Source organism: Nerophis ophidion, linkage group LG08 (genome assembly GCF_033978795.1).
Source record: "Nerophis ophidion isolate RoL-2023_Sa linkage group LG08, RoL_Noph_v1.0, whole genome shotgun sequence".
Taxonomy (NCBI): domain Eukaryota; kingdom Metazoa; phylum Chordata; class Actinopteri; order Syngnathiformes; family Syngnathidae; genus Nerophis; species Nerophis ophidion.
Window position 1 is genome coordinate 78,120,571 of NC_084618.1, and position 18,693 is coordinate 78,139,263.

The 18,693-nt window shown below is 42.0% G+C and overlaps 1 protein-coding gene across 1 annotated transcript in view; it reads right to left on the reverse strand.

The window, feature by feature from the left end:
• Window positions 1-2,384: 2,384 nt before the first annotated feature.
• LOC133558416 (testican-2-like) overlaps window positions 2,385-18,693 on the reverse strand; it is an 85,051-nt gene continuing 68,742 nt past the window's right edge. The window contains exons 6-10 of the mRNA XM_061909793.1: window positions 17,087-17,206; window positions 16,808-17,026; window positions 6,386-6,448; window positions 6,178-6,315; window positions 2,385-3,043 (exon numbers count right to left, since the gene is read on the reverse strand). Coding sequence (XP_061765777.1) covers window positions 2,892-3,043; window positions 6,178-6,315; window positions 6,386-6,448; window positions 16,808-17,026; window positions 17,087-17,206 — 692 coding nt within the window. The 3' untranslated portion in view covers window positions 2,385-2,891. The remainder of the gene's footprint in view (window positions 3,044-6,177; window positions 6,316-6,385; window positions 6,449-16,807; window positions 17,027-17,086; window positions 17,207-18,693) is intronic.

The following is an 18,693-nucleotide window of genomic DNA, read 5'->3' on the forward strand; positions in this document are numbered from 1 at the left end:
CTGCGGCAATAGGTAGTAGCCCTCGATGCTGCGTACCCCTATAAGATGTCTATGGTTCTAACGTTAGCAGTGAGTTTACAGCCTCACTGATTTAACTACACGGCAAATAAAAGTTACGTTACTCAGCCAATAAACGTTAGCTTACATTCAAAACTTGCCCTTTGTGCAACTTCAAATGTCGAACCAAGTTGTAAAATAATGCGTCTCCGTCTGTAATCTTCCAACCGCATGTTTTGCATACGGCAATTCCTGTTTTGTTGACCAAGTCGTAGTTTTAATACCCGAACGAAACACTTCAAGGCATAATTTTCTTCACTTATTCTTCTGTTGTTTGAAAGCTCTTCTTCGTTGGTTTTCCTGCAATTTGATTGGGTGAATGCTGTGTGACGAAAACAACGTGGATGTCATTTGATTGCCTCGACTACTGTAACGTATTATTTTCGGGTCTCCCCATGTCTAGCATTAAAAGATTACAGTTGGTACAAAATGCGGCTGCTAGACTTTTGACAAGAACAAGAAAGTTTGATCACATTACGCCTGTACTGTATATACCTTTATATACATATATACATACATATATACCTATACTGTATATACCTTTATATACATATATACATACATATATACCTGTACTGTATATACCTTTATATACATATATACATACATATATACCTATACTGTATATACCTTTATATACATATATACATACATATATACCTGTACTGTATATACCTTTTTATACATATATACATACATATATACCTGTACTGTATATACCTTTATATACATATATACATACATATATACCTGTACTGTATATACCTTTATATACATATATACATACATATATACCTATACTGTATATACCTTTATATACATATATACATACATATATACCTGTACTGTATATACCTTTATATACATATATACATACATATATACCTATACTGTATATACCTTTATATACATATATACATACATATATACCTGTACTGTATATACCTTTATATACATATATACATACATATATACCTGTACTGTATATACCTTTATATACATATATACATACATATATACCTGTACTGTATATACCTTTATATACATATATACATACATATATACCTGTACTGTATATACCTTTATATACATATATACATACATATATACCTATACTGGCTCACCTGCACTGGCTTCCTGTGCACTTAAGATGTGACTTTAAGGTTTTACTACTTACGTATAAAATACTACACGGTCTAGCTCCATCCTATCTTGCCGATTGTATTGTACCATATGTCCCGGCAAGAAATCTGCGTTCAAAGGGCTCCGGCTTATTAGTGATCCCCAAAGCCCAAAAAAAGTCTGCGGGCTATAGAGCGTTTTCATTTCGGGCTCCAGTACTCTGGAATGCCCTCCCGGTAACAGTTCGAGATGCCACCTCAGTAGAAGCATTTAAGTCTCACCTTAAAACTCATCTGTATACTCTAGCCTTTAAATAGACTCCCTTTTTAGACCAGTTGATCTGCCGTTTCTTTTCTTTTTCTTCTATGTCCCACTCTCCTTTGTGGAGGGGGTCCGGTCCGATCCGGTGGCCATGTACTGCTCGCCTGTGTATCGGCTGGGGACATCTCTGCGCTGCTGATCCGCCTCCGCTTGGGATGGTTTCCTGCTGGCTCCGCTGTGAACGGGACTCTCGCTGCTGTGTTGGATCCGCTTTGGACTGGACTCTCGCGACTGTGTTGGATCCATTATGGATTGATCTTTCGCAGTATCATGTTCTCATATGTTCTCATAGACATCAGTATCACAGTATCATGTTCTCATAGTCATCATTGTCACCGACGTCCCACTGGGTGTGAGTTTTCCTTGCCCTTATGTGGGCCTACCGAGGATGTCGTAGTGGTTTGTGCAGCCCTTTGAGACACTAGTGATTTAGGGCTATATAAGTAAACATTGATTGATTGATTGTCTGTTGTACTGACAGGTAGCGCACAGGCTGTCATCGCACACATGTTGACGGACCCGCGAACACAATGGAAGATACGGAGCGCTCCTGAATAACTTTTTAATCGTTACGTTTTTGGGAAAGTAGCAAGTCATGTCAAGTCAAAAGGCTCAAGTCCAAGTCAAGTCACTGATGTTAAAGTCGAAGTCGAGTTGCAAGTCTTTTTACATTTTGTCAAGTCGAGTCTAAAGTCATCAAATTCATGACTCGAGTCCAAACCTCTGACTTCCACAACATGTTATATTCTTGTATTACTTATTGCTGATGGTGATGTGGCCCTCAATGAAAACGAGTTTAACACCCCTGATCTCAACGTTTTTGTGTGTTTCTACATCGCAGAGAGTGTTTAAAATCAAATGGGATAACAAGAGGCTTTGCTGCCTTTTTGATTTTTTTTTTTTTTTATTAGTAAAGTGCTGAGCCGAGAAGGTACATTCTTAACTTCACTAGAACATGCAACATCACAAGTAGCACAGATGGAGATATGGGCGGCCATGTTCTCGTAGAAGGAAAACAACAAACGCTGACTTTTCAAGTACGACGCACACAACTTCAAGTAATGCTGCTCAAATACACGACACCTTTCCCCCCCCGTCACACTAGAGGGCAGCGGCGAGCCACTTCTACATTATAAGGATAAGTCGAAAAAGATGCGACCGGTTTCGTTTCAACTGCCTTAAGCTGAATAAGGATGTTAAAATTGTCGCCACGGGCGTTTGTACGAAAAAGGGATGGCGTGACGAAAAAGAAAAAGAATGAAGCAGAGGAAGAAAAACTACTTGTCACCTCGTCGTCGGACCACCGCCATACGAGCTGGATTTCACCATCTTTGAATCCCTGAACGAGGTCAGAGGCTGCGACTGGGATCTCAGGCTAGGATCCCACGGCTCTACCAGATGTAACCTCCATCATCAGCCTCCTCCTCCTCCTCTCCTTCCTCCTCCTCTTCCGCCTCATCGCCGTGGTCCCCCGCCTCCTTCTCGTCGTCGTCCTCCCAGCCCACCCCGCTCCCGAAGTCGCCGGAGTTTCCCAACACTTCATCTGAGAAGGAAAGAGACACAAGCATGTTTCTGTTCATTCTTCACACAAAAAAGATGGATTCAATTATCGGATGTTTTTGATTCAACTTTGAACAATCTTATTCGTTTGTGTATTCAGAATGTATTTCAACCAATGACGTAACCTTTTTAACATTTTAAAGATGCTACTAAATGCACTTTATTTTGAAAAATTTGACCAAATTGATGAATAAATATATTTTTTAAACTTTTTGAACGTGTTAAATTTTTTTTTACAATTTTCTCTCAATTTCAAGATGTGTTGTATTCGTTACTTTTAATCATTTCCTTTTTTTATTTCAGTTTTGTATGGAAATTAACATGAGTCGTCTATATGCATATATTGTCTATATGGCTTCATGAATTTATTGTATTTTTGAAGGCTTGTAATGATAATAATAATAGTAGATTTTATTTGTAAAAAGCACTTTACGTCGAGCAAACAACCTCAAAATGCCACAGTGTGAAAAAATAGTAATAATAAAAAATAAATAAAATATAAAACAAGAAACAGCCCAAAGGCTACAACCAGCATGCATGTCTATAGAGAGGCTTTTTAAAAAAAGATGGGTTTTTAAGCCTTTTTTAAAAGCATCCACAGTCTGAGGTGCCCTCAGGTTGTCAGGGAGAGCGTTCCACAGACTGGGAGCATTGTTCGAAGCTTTGTCCGTGGAGGTTGGAGGAGGTTAGCCTGGATGGAGCGGAGGTCTCGTGTGGAGGATTTGGGGGTGAGCAGTTCCTTGATGATATTTTTGCACATCCACATTAATTGAAATATTAATGCAGTCATTTATTTAATTAGTCAACATTTTTCAATTAAAAAAAAAATGAAATATATATCATAAAATAAATTTTTTGATTCTACCAAAGCATTCAAGACCAATTGAATTGATTAAAAATGTAATTGATTTCATTCAAATTAAAACTAATTTTTCAGGTATATGTGTGTGTTTTTAAATATTCATTTTATACCTTAACATTTAAGATTTATTTAATCATTTTATAAAACATTTTTTTTCTATTCTTTAAATTTTATGAAACTTTAAATGACTAATTTATAGCTGTCTGTTGGATTTATATCTATTTATTAGTTTACTATGGAGGAGTCCCCAAAAATGAAAATACCGTATTTTCTGGACTATAAGGCGCACTTAAAAAAATATTTTTTTCCCCTCAAAACTCGACAGTGCACCTTTTATCCTGATGTACGGAATAATTCTGGTTGTGCTGACCGACCCCGGAGCAATTTTATTTGGTACATAATGTAATAATAAGTGTGACCAGTAGATGGCAGTCAAACATAAGAGATACGGAAGTCTGCACTATAATGGCAATATGACTCAAGTAAAGAAAACCAACATTTTATATGTTCCATTGAAAATATCAAACATTACACATGGTGCTCAAAAATTTATCAAAATGTTTTAGTAAGACGTTGGTAAGCTATGAAGCAGCACCGCTTGATCACTTGTCGGCGAATTAAACATACAAGTATTATTGTGATGCATGTATAAGGTAAGACATTATCTGGCGTTTTGTTTCGCAATATTATGCAAAAGCAACTTTTCTTACCTTCTAGTACCTGCTGATCTGTATTTGGGGTCTGCATAAATCCTGGAAAATTGTGCATGTCCGCCTTTGTAGTCCATGTAGTCATCGCCGTAGTCAATAAGCTTCTTTTTTTTCTCTTCTTGTAATGGGACATTCGTCCTCCGCTATTGCCATTTATAATATAAAGTAGTGTAAAGTTCTGACTTTTATCTGTCAGTAAACTTGCCCTGAAAGCGCTAAAACATACCGGTATAGTGAGTTTACATTATTCACCCGAGGAACTTTAGTCATTAGAGAGTGTCGTTGTTTACGGTTTAGGAAATACTGCTCCGTTATTGATTGAAATAAAGTCTGAATGTCATTAAAACAGTTAGCTCCATCTTTTGACACTTCTTCCACCCCCGTCCTTGCACGCTACACCGCTACAACAAAGATGACGGGGAGAAGACGCTGCTGAAGGTGAGCCACGTAAATAAGGCCGCCTGCGATACGGCGAATCCGGAAGCGACTGTCAGAAAGCGGCTTGAAGATGATCTGTAAAACATCATCTATGCAACATTTTGACCAAAGAACCACCATTACATGTTATGTAGACCACTAATAATATGACTCCTTTAATGCCTCCTATAATCCAGAGCGCCTTATATATATATAACAAGATTGAAAATAGACCATCGGCGGTGCCCCCTATGGTCCGGAAAATACGGTATTCACTTTTATCTTTTCTTTACTCATGTTGGCAATTCAATTTTCTAAATAAATCATATATTACACGTTATTTTAGAGATGATTCTGAATGTATTCTGTCTCAAGGAACCATCCATCCATCCATCATCTTCCGCTTATCCGAGGTCGGGTCGCGGGGGCAGCAGCCTAAGCAGGGAAGCCCAGACTTCCCTCTCCCCAGCCACTCCGTCTAGCTCTTCCCAGGCCAGCCGGGAGACATAGTCTTCCCAACGTGTCCTGGGTCTTCCCCGTGGCCTCCTACTGGTTGGACGTGCCCTAAACACCTCCCTAGGGAGGCGTTCGGGTGGCATCCTGACCAGATGCCCGAACCACCTCATCTGGCTCCTCTCCATGTGGAGGAGCAGCGGCTTTACTTTGAGTTCCTCCCGGATGGCAGAGCTTCTCACCCTATCTCTAAGGGAGAGACCCAAACTCATTTGGGCCGCTTGTACCCGTGATCTTATCCTTTCGGTCATGACCCAAAGCTCATGACCATAGGTGAGGATGGGAACGTAGATCGACCGGTAAATTGAGAGCTTTGCCTTCCGGCTCAGCTCCTTCTTCACCACAACGGATCGATACAGCGTCCGCATTACTGAAGACGCCGCACCGATCCGCCTGTCGATCTCACCATCCACTCTTCCCCCACTCGTGAACAAGACTCCGAGGTACTTGAACTCCTCCACTTGGGGCAGGGTCTCCTCCCCAACCCGGAGATGGCACTCCACCCTTTTCCGGGCGAGAACCATGGACTCGGACTTGCCTCAAGGAACCAATTTATTGAATATTGTACGTATTTATTCATTTAATGTATAATTGAGCGGTCTGTGTTGGACTTACCACAGTCCGGCTTGCCGTGGATCCGGGTGGCCGTCACCTCGCCGCCGTGGTGGTCTACGCACCAGCACTCTCCGACACTTTGGTCGCACTGCAGCTTCCTGTAGTAGCCGTCCTCGTCGCAGCTGGGAACGTACATCCCTTCACACGCACACACAAGTGGTCAGGGGCTGTCATAATAATAATAATCAGTGATAAACACATGTTTTACCATGCTTCCTTTTGGACACGTCCTGCATCTGGATCCTCTCCAGCTCGGCGAGGCAAGGCGGCTCTGTGACCAGCAAAGGCAACATTTTGAAAAATGATGCCAAATTTAAGTTAAAGTTAAGTTAAAATAGTCACACACAGACGAAGTGTGGTCAAATTCGTCCTCTGGATTTGACCCATCGCCCTTGATCACCCCTTGGGAGGTGAGGGGAGCAGTGAGCAGCAGCGTTGGCCGCGCCCGGTAATCATTTCTGGTGATTCAACCCCCAATTCCAACCCTTGATGCTGAGTGCCAAGCAGGGAGGTCATGGCTCCCGTTTTTATAGTCTTTGGTATGACTCGGCCGGTGTTTGAACTCACGACCTGAAATCTGCGTTCAAAAGACTCCGGCTTAATAGTGATTCCTAGAGCTCAAAAAAAGTCTGCGGGCTATAGAGCGTTTTCCATTCGGGCTCCAGTACTCTGGAATGCCCTCCCGGTAACAGTTCGAGATGCTACCTCAGTAGAAGCATTTAAGTCTCACCTTAAAACTCATCTGTATACTCTAGCCTTTAAATAGACCTCCTTTTTAGACCAGTTGATCTGCCGCTTCTTTTCTTTCTCCTATGTCCCCCCCTCCCTTGTGGAGGGGGTCCGGTCCGATGACCATGGATGAAGTACTGACTGTCCAGAGTCGAGACCCAGGATGGACCGCTCGTCGGGACCCAGGATGGACCGCTCGCCTGTATCGGTTGGGGACATCTCTACGCTGCTGATCCGCTTGAGATGGTTTCCTGTGGACGGGACTCTCACTGCTGCACTATGGATTGAACTTTCACAGTATCATGTTAGACCCGCTCGACATCCATTGCTTTCGGTCCCCTAGGGGGGGGGGGTTGCCCACATCTGAGGTCCTCTCCAAGGTTTCTCATAGTCAGCATTGTCACTGGCGTCCCACTGGATGTGAATTCTCCCTGCCCACTGGGTGTGAGTTTTCCTTGCCCTTTTGTGGGTTCTTCCGAGGATGTTGTAGTCGTAATGATTTGTGCAGTCCTTTGAGACATTTGTGATTTGGGGCTATATAAATAAACATTGATTGATTGATTGATTGACCTCAGGGTGGACACTCTAACCCAGGGGTCCGCAGGTCATTTTTTTAACGGCCCCACGGCACGTTTTAACGATTGAAAACAATTAAAACATAAAAAGTGGTATAAAAGAGCAAATGTAAAATGTAACAGGATCATTTTGCAATGTTTACTCTAATAAGACAAAGCTGCCATGCAGGCTGTTTCTTTCTTTAAAAAAATAAGTGAATCAAAATCAACGTCATTATGAATTATCGACCTATTAGAGATGCGCGGATAGGCAATTGTGTCATCCGCAACCGCATCACCAAAGTCGTCGTCCACCCGCCGTCCACCCGAACTAACAATTTATCAGAACCGCGACCGCCCGCCACCCGCCCGCTGAAATACATCAGAGGTCAGCCACCTTTGCCACTCACAGAGCAATTTAAACCCGTTTCACAGAGTACAGAAGATAATGGGAGCCGCTAACGTACTCGCTATTATCCAATTGTGTTCACCCTGATGACAAAAATAAGAGCGTGCTGTGTAGCCATTGCTTTAGACACCTTCAACAACATGTACAAACCTATGGTTAGTTCAGCAACATGTGTGCAGCATCCGCAATCACACGTACAAGATTGAAAGGCATGCTGGGTGACACAGAGTACACTAATGGTTGTGATATAAACAATTTTCACACTCTTACTAATATGCGCCACGCTGTGAAGCCACACCCAACAAGAATGACAAACACATTTCGGGAGAACATCCTCCCAGTAACACAACATAAACGCAACCCAACAAATACCCAGAATCATTTGCATCCGTGACACTTCCTGAAGATATTTTACACCTCTGCGCCCCCGACCCCGCCCACCTTACCGACTTGCGGGGTTTGCTTCTAGCGGGGTATATAAAATAGTCAGGGAGTCTCATGGATGCAAAGGATTCTGGGTATTTGTTGTGTTGCGTTTATGTTGTGTTACTGTGAGGAGGTTCTCCCGAAATGTGTTTGTCGTTCTTGTTTGGTGTGGCTTCACAGCGTGGTGCATATTACTAAGAGTGTTAGAATTGTTTCTATCACAACCATTAGTGTACTCTGTGTCACCCAGTATGCCTTGCAGTCGTGTGAGTGTTGCCGCGGTAGCCACACACAACATGATACTGGACTGATAAGTAGATCGTACATGTTGTAGTAGGCATCAAAGCTATTGGCTTCATAACACGCCCTAATACTTGCTAAATGGGTGTCCGCCGGCAGTCATTTTAGAGAATGTTTGCGTCTCCTTTTGTCTTCTTCGCTTTGCGACACGGGTCTTAAATGGCTCTTTGAATGGCAAATGATACCGATCCCAGAACCATGCATATCAAATATTTCCGAATGGTTCAACCGCCACCCGCCCGGATCTAATTAAAATCTATTTTTTCGTCATGTCACCCGCCCGACCCGCGGTTAATCCGCGGATGAGACCGCAAACCGCGCATCTCTATGACCTGTTCAAGGCTCCAATTACGTCACTTTGAGATATTTTTTGGGGGCAAATGTTGCATATTTTGTGTTTGCCATATTTAAAAAAAAATGGAGCTGTTTTTCTTTTTTAAAGAACGGCCTAAAACAAACAAACAAAAAACATAAACAACAATAAAACTTATAATTGACGGATGGATCTGAAGTTGATCTCGAGACCATTGTGTTAAAAGTAAACAGTAAAAAAAAAATATATGATTTATTTTTTAACATTTTAATGAGTAGGACCCTTTTGGATCAGTGGCTTCACGGTGGCAGAGGGGTTAATGCGTCTGCCTCACAATACGAAGGTCCTGCAGTCCTGGGTTCAAATCCAGGCTCGGGATCTTTCTGTGTGGAGTTTGCATGTTCTCCCCGTGAATGCGTGGGTTCCCTCCGGGTACTCCGGCTTCCTCCCACCTCCAAAGACATGCACCTGGGGATAGGCCCCTCCCACTTCCAAAGACATGCACCTGGGGATAGGTTGATTGGCAACACTAAATTGAACCTAGTGTGTGAATGTGAGTGTGAATGTTGTCTGTCTATCTGTGTTGGCCCTGTGATGAGGTGGCGACTTGTCCAGGGTGTATCCCGCCTTCCGCCCGATTGTAGCTGAGATAGGCGCCAGCGCCCCCCCCGCGACCCCCAAAAGGGAATAAGCGGATGGGTTTTGTTTTTAAGTGTCATTGCACGAAAAATAATAGTGAATTAAAATCAATGGTGTTATGAGTTTTTGACCTTTTTACGACTCCAATTATTATATAATATCAAATATTCTACTTGAAAATTTTATTGGGTGAAAATATTGCATATTTAGTTTTTTCTTTCCATATAAAAACATGGTTTTCTTTGACAAAAAGAGCATACAACTTAAATCTTTAAAAACGTCATATTGACAGATAGAGCAGGGGTCGGGAACCTTTTTGGCTGAGAGAGCCAAAAAGCCAAATATTTAAAAATTTATTTTCGTAAGAGCCATATAATATTTTTTTTAACACTGAACACAACTAAACACGTGCATTTTTAAGTAACACAAACATTTCTAGAGTATAATAAGCCTCTTATTATTTGTAATAACATTGTTATTCCGAAGCTAACTGTGGAGGGGGCGTGGCCTGTGGGCCTTCAGTGAACTGGGGTGTGCATGGACCGGCCTCTAAATCAGCGACAGGTGCGTAGACGGCCCACCTGGGCCTTGTTATCTAATCACCTGTCGCTCTGTTACAAACAGCAGCCAGGAGGAGGGACGGGGTTGGAGCTGGAGCCAGAGCGCGAGCGAAAACGAAAGACAAAAATACAATTGCTGGAAAGCAACTGAGGGACTTATTGAAAAATAAAACAATATTGTAACCCTAAAACAGGCTCTCGTGTCGGTGCTTGGTGGTCTGAAGAACCCCCAAGAGGCCAAGCCCCACACTAACCAATAATAAATAAATAACTTCTTACCATTAACGCAACTTCTTGAACAGGTGCTGTAGAAACGGATGGATGACTTAAAAATGCATGAAAACGTTTTATATTTTGAACATTATTTTTAACACTGTGATTACAAGTGGAATTATTCATTACTTATCGTGTTAAGCAATGTCAGCTCAGATTTATCCGAGAGCCAAATGCAGTCATCAAAAGAGCCACATCTGGCTCCCGAGCCATAGGTTCCCTACCCCTGATCTAGAGATTTAAAACTTGAATAATAATACTGAACAATGACACATTTTTAACATTGTATTTTTACCAAAACCCTTTGGGGTCCCTGGGATCAAGCCTGAGTGGAGGCCTAAATGTATGTTTTTTTATTCATATATTGTATTGGTTTTTAAAATAAATGGCCCCCGCTTGCTTTGATATTTCAGTGTGCGGCCCTTAGTGGAAAAAGTTTGGACACCCCTGCTCTAACCACTGGGCCACTGAGTAGGTTAATGGCGACAAAAACCGTTTGCTTACAACTTGAAATAATGGGACCAAAAATGACCACAGTGTAGCCAAGAATGCTTCTTATCATGCACCACCTAGTGGTGAAGTATGTGAAGTACATTTAATACCGTACCATGAATTGATTAACGTGGACCCCGACTTAAACAAGTTGAAAAACTTAATCGGGTGTTACCATTTAGTGGTCAATTGTACGGAATATGTACTGTACTGTGCAATCTACTAATACAAGTATCAATCAATCAATCAATCAATCAATCTATAATAAACCCTTCAATTGCCAATTAAGTGGAACCTCCATTTATAAACCAGTCTGTTCGCAAACTTTTTGGTTTATGAATTGTAAGATCAAGCCATGTATGGAAGCTTTATTCATTCATTTTGGCCATTTTGTGCTTGCTTGTATTGAAGAGATTAAGGAAGCTAGCTTCGTACTAGGGTAGTACGGTATACCCGTACTAGTATGGTATTGTGGTACTAATGAATCAAAAACGGTGCTATACCCTGATTGAAATGTACCGGTTCCCGGGCATGACGGCACGTCTTCACGTCGTGAAATTGCTGGTTTTACTCGGAGAGGAGCATGTTCGGCAGCGCACAATTACAGAGTACTTACAAGCAGGCACAGTGGGTAGACAGTAAAGGGAGAACGGACGCATTTTGGCTTAAAAACTGACGATAAAGGTGAACTTATAACACTGAAACTCCCTCAGGTAGAGGTGCTTTAAAACACGGCTAGCTAGCTAGCTAGCAGGGACATCCGTCCGCAATCGTCAGTCTTTTAGCTACTTCCAAATCACCAACCCCCGCCTCTATGGCGTCAAGTAAAGTAAGTTTCTTGCGAGGAATAGCTAAACATGCTTCACTACACACCGTAGCTCACAATGTAAACAAATGCCATGGGTGGATCTACATTGAACATCCACTGTAATGATACCAAGTACAAGAGCGTATCTCGTCGATACCACTATTTTTAATCGTCACAAAATCTTTTTTCCTGTTTTTAAAATTCATATTATGTTGATAAACTCAGTAAGTACGTCCCTGGACCCATAAGGACTTTGAATATGACCGATGTATGATCCTGTAACTACGTGGTATCGGATCGATACCTGTCAGGCTTGTCCCAGTTTGGTCAATGTCTTGGTTTTTCCTCTGCATTTGTCTTTGTTTCCTGTCAGCACTCTTATTTTGGTTCTGTTTCCTGTTTGTCTCCCTGAGTGCTGTGTCCCCTCAGCTGTGGCAGATTGGCACCTGGCCATACCTGGTGTCAATCAGCCAACCACTATTTGGACCTGTTTTCTCCTCTATAGTGCTGGATTATCGTCGTGTCGTGTCATTGTCATTTCTACTTGTCGTTCCTACTGGTCGTGTCATTGCAGCGTAGCGGTAAGCTATATTCAGTAGCTGGTTCTAGTTTACTGTCTATTGTTCCCTGCTTCCAGTTTGTTTGTTCATAGCCAAGTTTGTTATCCGCCTTGTGCGCGCCTTTTGTTAGTACCCTTTTGTTTGTTTTTGTTCTAGTATTTTAGTTGAATCATGTTTTCCTATTCAATGCCAGCCTCCTTCTCTGCATCTTGGGGTTCGTCAACAACAAAACTCGACAGATACCTAAATGTGTGGTATCATCCAAAACTAAATTTGGCCCCTCGAGTCAAAATAATTGCCCAGGTCTGCACTAGCATTTACTTCATTTAACCGGGCGGTATAGCTCGGTTGGTAGAGCGTCCGTCTCAGCAACTTGAGGGTTGCAGGTTCGATTCCCGCTTCCGCCATCCAAGTCACTGCCGTTGTGTCCTTGAGCAAGACACTTTACCCACCTGCTCCCAGTGCCACCCACACTGGTTTAAAAATGTAACTTAGATATTGGGTTTCATTGTGTAAAGTTATTTGAGTCACTAGAGAAAAGCGCTATATAAATATAATGCACTTAATTTAAGAATATTTCTCAAATAGGTCTCTTTTTTTTCTACCAAGAAAAGTGCACTCATTATTATTGAGAGTGTACTTATTTTAAGGTATTTTGGGGGTTCATTGAAGTTAGCTAATTTTACTTGTTTTGGAAAGTCTTGATAAGACCATTTTTTTTGTTCTATTTGCAGATAATTTTGCTTAGTTCAAAAACAATACCCCCTAATTTTTGTAAAAAAAATTATTGTTTTTGAAGACTGACTTTTTGCAGTGCATACAGAGGACAGTTTAGCTTGCCGTTGCTGTTTTTCCGGCTTGTTATTAAATAAAAAGGTGATTTGTCACCTACTTGTGTTTGATATATAGCTGTTAGAATAATTATGTCAATATTATCACACTGACTTTTGTATGCTTTAAGTCTGTTGCTTTAGTATTAGCTATTGTGCTCAAGTTAGACTTTTTCTAATCTATGCAAGGACAAAACTTCTTGTCTGAGGGGTGGCCTCGGCCACAGATGTTATCTTTGTTTTAGCCCTCTAATGGCAAAAGGACTTCAAGGACCTCAACGAAGATAAGATGACAACACGCAGACGAAGTGAGGACAAAGCCCATTCCGTCACGTACAAACCCCGTTTCCATATGAGTTGGGAAATTGTGTTAGATGTAAATATAAACAGAATACAATGATTTGCAAATCCTTTTCAATCCATATTCAATTGAATATGCTACAAAGACAACATATTTGATGTTCAAACTCATAAACTTTTTTTTTTTTTCCAAATAATAATTAACTTACAATTTAATGGCTGCAACGCGTGCCAAAGTAGTTGGGAAAGGGCATGTTCACCACTGTGTTACATCACCTTTTCTTTAAACACTCAATAAACGTTTGGGAACTGAGGAAACTAATTGTTGAAGCTTTGAAAGTGGAATTCTTTCCCATTCTTGTTTTATGTAGAGCTTCAGTCGTTCAACAGTCCGTCGTATTTTACGCTTAATAATGCGCCACACATTTTCCGTGGGAGACAGGTCTGGACTGCAGACGTGAGAGGAAAGTACCAGCACCCTTTTTTTTACGAAGCCACGCTGTTTAACACGTAGCTTGGCATTTTCTTGCTGAAATAAGCAGAGGCGTCCATGATAACGTTGATTGGACGGCAACATATGTTGCTCCAAAACCTGTATGTACCTTTCAGCATTAATGGTGCCTTCACAGATGTGTAAGTTACCCATGCCTTGGGCACTAATATACCCCCATACCATCACAGATGCTGGCTTTTCATCTTTGCGGCTAAAACAATCCGGATGGTTCTTTTCCTCTTTGGTCCGCAGTTTCTCCCCAAAAAATAGAAATGTGGACTCGTCAGACCACGGAATACTTTTCCACTTTGTAACAGTTCATTTTAGATGAGCTCAGGCCCAGAGAAGCTGGCGGCGTTTCTGGATGTTGTTGATAAATGGCTTTCGCTTTGCATTGTAGAGCTTTAACTTGGACTTACAGATGTAGCGACAAACTGTATTTAGTGACAGTGGTTTTCTGAAGTGTTCCTGAGCCCATGTGGTGATATCCTTTAGAGATTGATGTCGGTTTTTGATACGGTGCCGTCTGAGGGATCGAAGGTCACGGTCATTCAATGTTGGTTTCCGGCCATGCCGCTTACTTGGAGTGATTTCTCCAGATTCTCTGAACATCTTGATGATATTATGGAGCGTAGATGTTGAAATCCCTAAATTTCTTGCAATTTCACTTTGAGAAATGTTGTTCTTAAACTGTTTGACTATTTGCTCACACAGTTGTGGACAAAGGGGTGTACCTCGCCCCATCCTTTCTTGTGAAAGACTGAGCATTTTTTGGGAAGCTGTTTTTATGCTCAATCATGGAACTGTCACGCCAAATTTCTTCCCCGCTTCAAAAACCTTCCCCTCAGAAGCCCTTCCAATGCCTGAAGGACCCCAATGAGAGCGGAACAATACCAAGTTATATGACTCTTAAGGGTTACAGCTGCAAAATTAGCGAAGCAAAAATAGATTGAAAGGTTAGCAGGCTGGAATGCTAATATTTTTTCCTCACCGTTATTTTTCAACAATGACAATCAAGCCAATTATAATGCTTTTAAAACAGGCAGCTGTGTGGGCTGTTTAAGGTCCTTCCACCCTCATTGGGGTCCTTCAAGCATTAACGCTAAATGTCTTCCGGGGGGAAAGTTTTTGTCGGGGGAAGAAATTTGGCGTGACAGAACCCACCTGTTCCCAATTAGCCTGCACACCTGTGGGATGTTCCAAATAAGTGTTTGATGAGCATTCCTCAACTTTATCAGTATTTATTGCCACCTTTCCCAACTTCTTTGTCACGTGTTGCTGGCATCAAATTCTAAAGTTAATGATTATTTCCCCCCCCAAAAATGTTTATCAGTTTGAACATCAAATATGTTGTCTTTGTAGCATATTCAACTGAATATGGGTTGGAAATGATTTGCAAATCATTGTATTCCATTTATATTTACATCTAACACAATTTCCCAACTCATATGGAAACAGGGTTTGTATGTGACCACTCCTTTTAGAGGCGGCCTCAGTGATGTTGACTATGGGACTCTGAATAAAAAAAGGGATGCGGGAGCTCAACCTTAGAGCGTAGGACGAGACTGTGACTAAGTGTTCAGCGCTGTGCGTTCTCCTCATGAGCTAAATTGAACTCTGTCTCTGCTTGGCTCCTTGCTTCTTGTCTGTTTAATACAGGGGTGCCCATTACGTCGATCGCGAGCTACCAGTCGACCGCGGGGGGTGTGTCAGTCCATCTCCATTCAGGCTTTTAAAAAACTAGACCTAAAAATGAGTGATCATCAATCTTCACCAAGACGTCACTTAAATGACATTCACGGTACCGGAGGGTCTTGTGAGATGACGCTGGCTGCTGCAAGATCATTATTATGAAAATATGACCGAGAGGAAGGCCAGAAACACTTTTTATTTCAACAGACTCTCGCGCCGTACCTTCCGTCAAAACTCTAAAGGCCGACTGCACATTTCCTATCTTCACAATAAAAGCCCTGCTTCATGCTGCCTGCGCTAACTAAATACAGAGTCTCGGAAAACTGGCGTGCACAAGCGATCCCTCAGAAAGCTGGCGTGCACATCACTTGTGCACGCCAGCTTTCCGAGACTCTTATTTTGTTAGCGCAGGCAGCATGAAGCAGGGCTTTTATTGTGAAGATAGGAAATGTGCAGTCGGCCTTTAGAGTTTTGACGGAAGGGACGGCGCGAAAGTCTGTTGAAATAAAAAGTGTTTCTCGCCTTCCTCTCTGTCATTTTTTCATAATAATGAACTGGCAGCAGCCAGCGTCATCTCACAAGACCCTCCGGTACCGTGAATGTCAATCAAGCAAGCTACGGAATTTGCCGCCAATGTTTTTCTTGTAAAGTGTATGGAAGCTGGATGAATTAGATGCCAAAAACCAACCACTTTCATGTGGTATTGTACAGAAAGGACAACTTTTTTTCTCCTCCATTTGAAAATGTGGGCGTTATCATCATTACTGTCTGATTCCAATCAATGCAAGTCATCAGAATCAGGTAATACACCAACTTATATTCTTGTCTTCGTGAAAGAAAGACATCTATATGTGTTACACATGCTTGTATTATCATTAAACACATTTAACTTGTTTACAAAAATGTCTCTTTCATAAATAAATCAATATAAATGATATATATAAATGAGGTAGATCCCCTCGAGTTGGTCAATTGAAAAGTAGCTCGCCTGCAGAAAAAGTTTGGGCACCCCTGCTTTAATAGATGTCATCAGTGTTTGAACCTGACAATAGCACTTTATACCGTGGTCAAAGTGTACAAACTTCAACGAAAATATGGACTTTTGTCGAGGCTGGAACCCGTTATTGATATTTACATTGTTTCTGATGGAGAAATTTGCTCCATTATACAAATGTTTCTATTCATGAACCCTGTTCAGGAAGAAATTAAACTCCAAAAGCGTGACAAGTCCCTTTTCACGGCTTTGACTCACTTTCTCTCCAGAAGCAGAGGCACCACTCGGCCATGGAGACCTTGCCGTCCTTGTAGGTGTCGCAGGAGTTGAAGAAGGCCCGTATGCACACCTCGTACTTGTCCAGGTTGACGGCCGCCAGTTCGCCGTGCTCCAGGTGGAGGTCAGCGTCGGCGTCCAGCTTGAGGAACATCCAGCCGATGGAGTCCTTGCAGCTGGCTAACAGGCTTTTATCCAACGCTGCGAAAGGCATTTGCTTATTATCCCCGACTTTTCGACGCGAGTGTTTTGCACACCAACCTGAGGCGGGTCGAGCGCCGAGCTTGCCGGAGTTGTTCTGCTTGGCGTTTCCATGCAGGAGCTGGAACCAGTCTCGAAGACGGTCGCCCAAGTCGGCCAAGTCCTGACCGGTGCAGCTCTCTGACGGAGCACAGGGAGAAATATTGAAAAACACGTGCCCTTATAATGGGAGAGGGGACTATATGGTTGTATACAACTTTGTTATAAGGCAAGTTTATGGTTAAGTATAATACAATCATTTTATTTTACTGTATGTGTGTGCCCAAGAGGGACAAGCAATAGAAAATGGATGGCTAAATGGCTGTGAGTGTGTCTACAAAACCCAAAACCAGTGAAGTCGGCACGTTGTGTAAATGGTAAATAAAAACAGAATACAATGATTTGCAAATCCTTTTCAACTTATATTCAATTGAATGCACTGCAAAAACGAGATACTTAACGTTCGAACTGGAAAACTTATGCTATTTTTTGCAAACATTAGCTCATTTGGAATTTGATGCCTGCAGCATGTTTATAAAAAAAAGTTGGCACAAGTGGCAAAAGAGACTGAGAAAGTTGAGGAATGCTCATCAAACACTTATTTGGAACATCCCACAGGTGAGCAGGCTAACTGGGAACAGGCGGGTGCCATGATTGGGTATAAAAGAAGCTTACATGAAATGCTCAGTCATTCACAAACAAGGATGGGGCGAGGGTCGCCACTTTGTGAACAAATGCCTGAGCAAATTGTCCAACAGTTTAAGAACAACATTTCTCAACCAGCTATTAAGGATTTCACCATCTACTGTCCGCAATATCATCAAAAGATTCAGAGAATCTGGAGAAGTCACTGCACGTGAGGGGCAATGCCCGTGACCTTGGATCCCTCAGGCGGTACTGCATCAAAAAGCGACATCAGTGTGTAAAGGATATCACCACATGGGCTCAGGAACGCTTCAGAAAACCACAGTAACCACAATTGGTCGCTTTTTTAATTTTCCTGAAGGAACTCTCCTGAAGGAATCAATAAAGTACTATCTATCTATCTACATCTGTAAGTGCAAGTTAAAACTCTACCATGCAAAGTGAAAACGATTTATCAACAACACCCAGAAACGCCGCTGGCTTTGCTGGGCCTGAGCTCATCTAAGATGGACTGATGCAAAGTGGAAAATTGTTATGTGGTCAAAGTATTATTGGAAACTGTGGACCAACGTTGTGTCCTCCTGACCAAAGAGGAAAAGAACCATCCAGACTGTTCTAGGCCCGGAGTTCAAAAGCCAGCATGTGTGATGGTATGGGGGTGCATTAGTGCCCAAGGCATGGGTAACTTACACATCTGTGAAGTCACCATTAATGCTGAAAGGTACATACAGGTTTTGGAACAACATATGTTGTCATCCAAGCAATGTTATCATGGACGCCCCTACTTATTTCAGCAAGACAATGCCAAGCCACGTGTTACAACAGCGTGGCTTCATAGCCAAAGTGGGGGTACTAGACTGGCCTGCCTGTAGTCCAGACCTGTCTCCCATTGAAAATGTGTGGCACATTATGAAGCCTAAAATACGAATGTTGAACAACTTAAGCTGTACATCAAGCAAGAATGGGAAAGAATTTATCTGAGA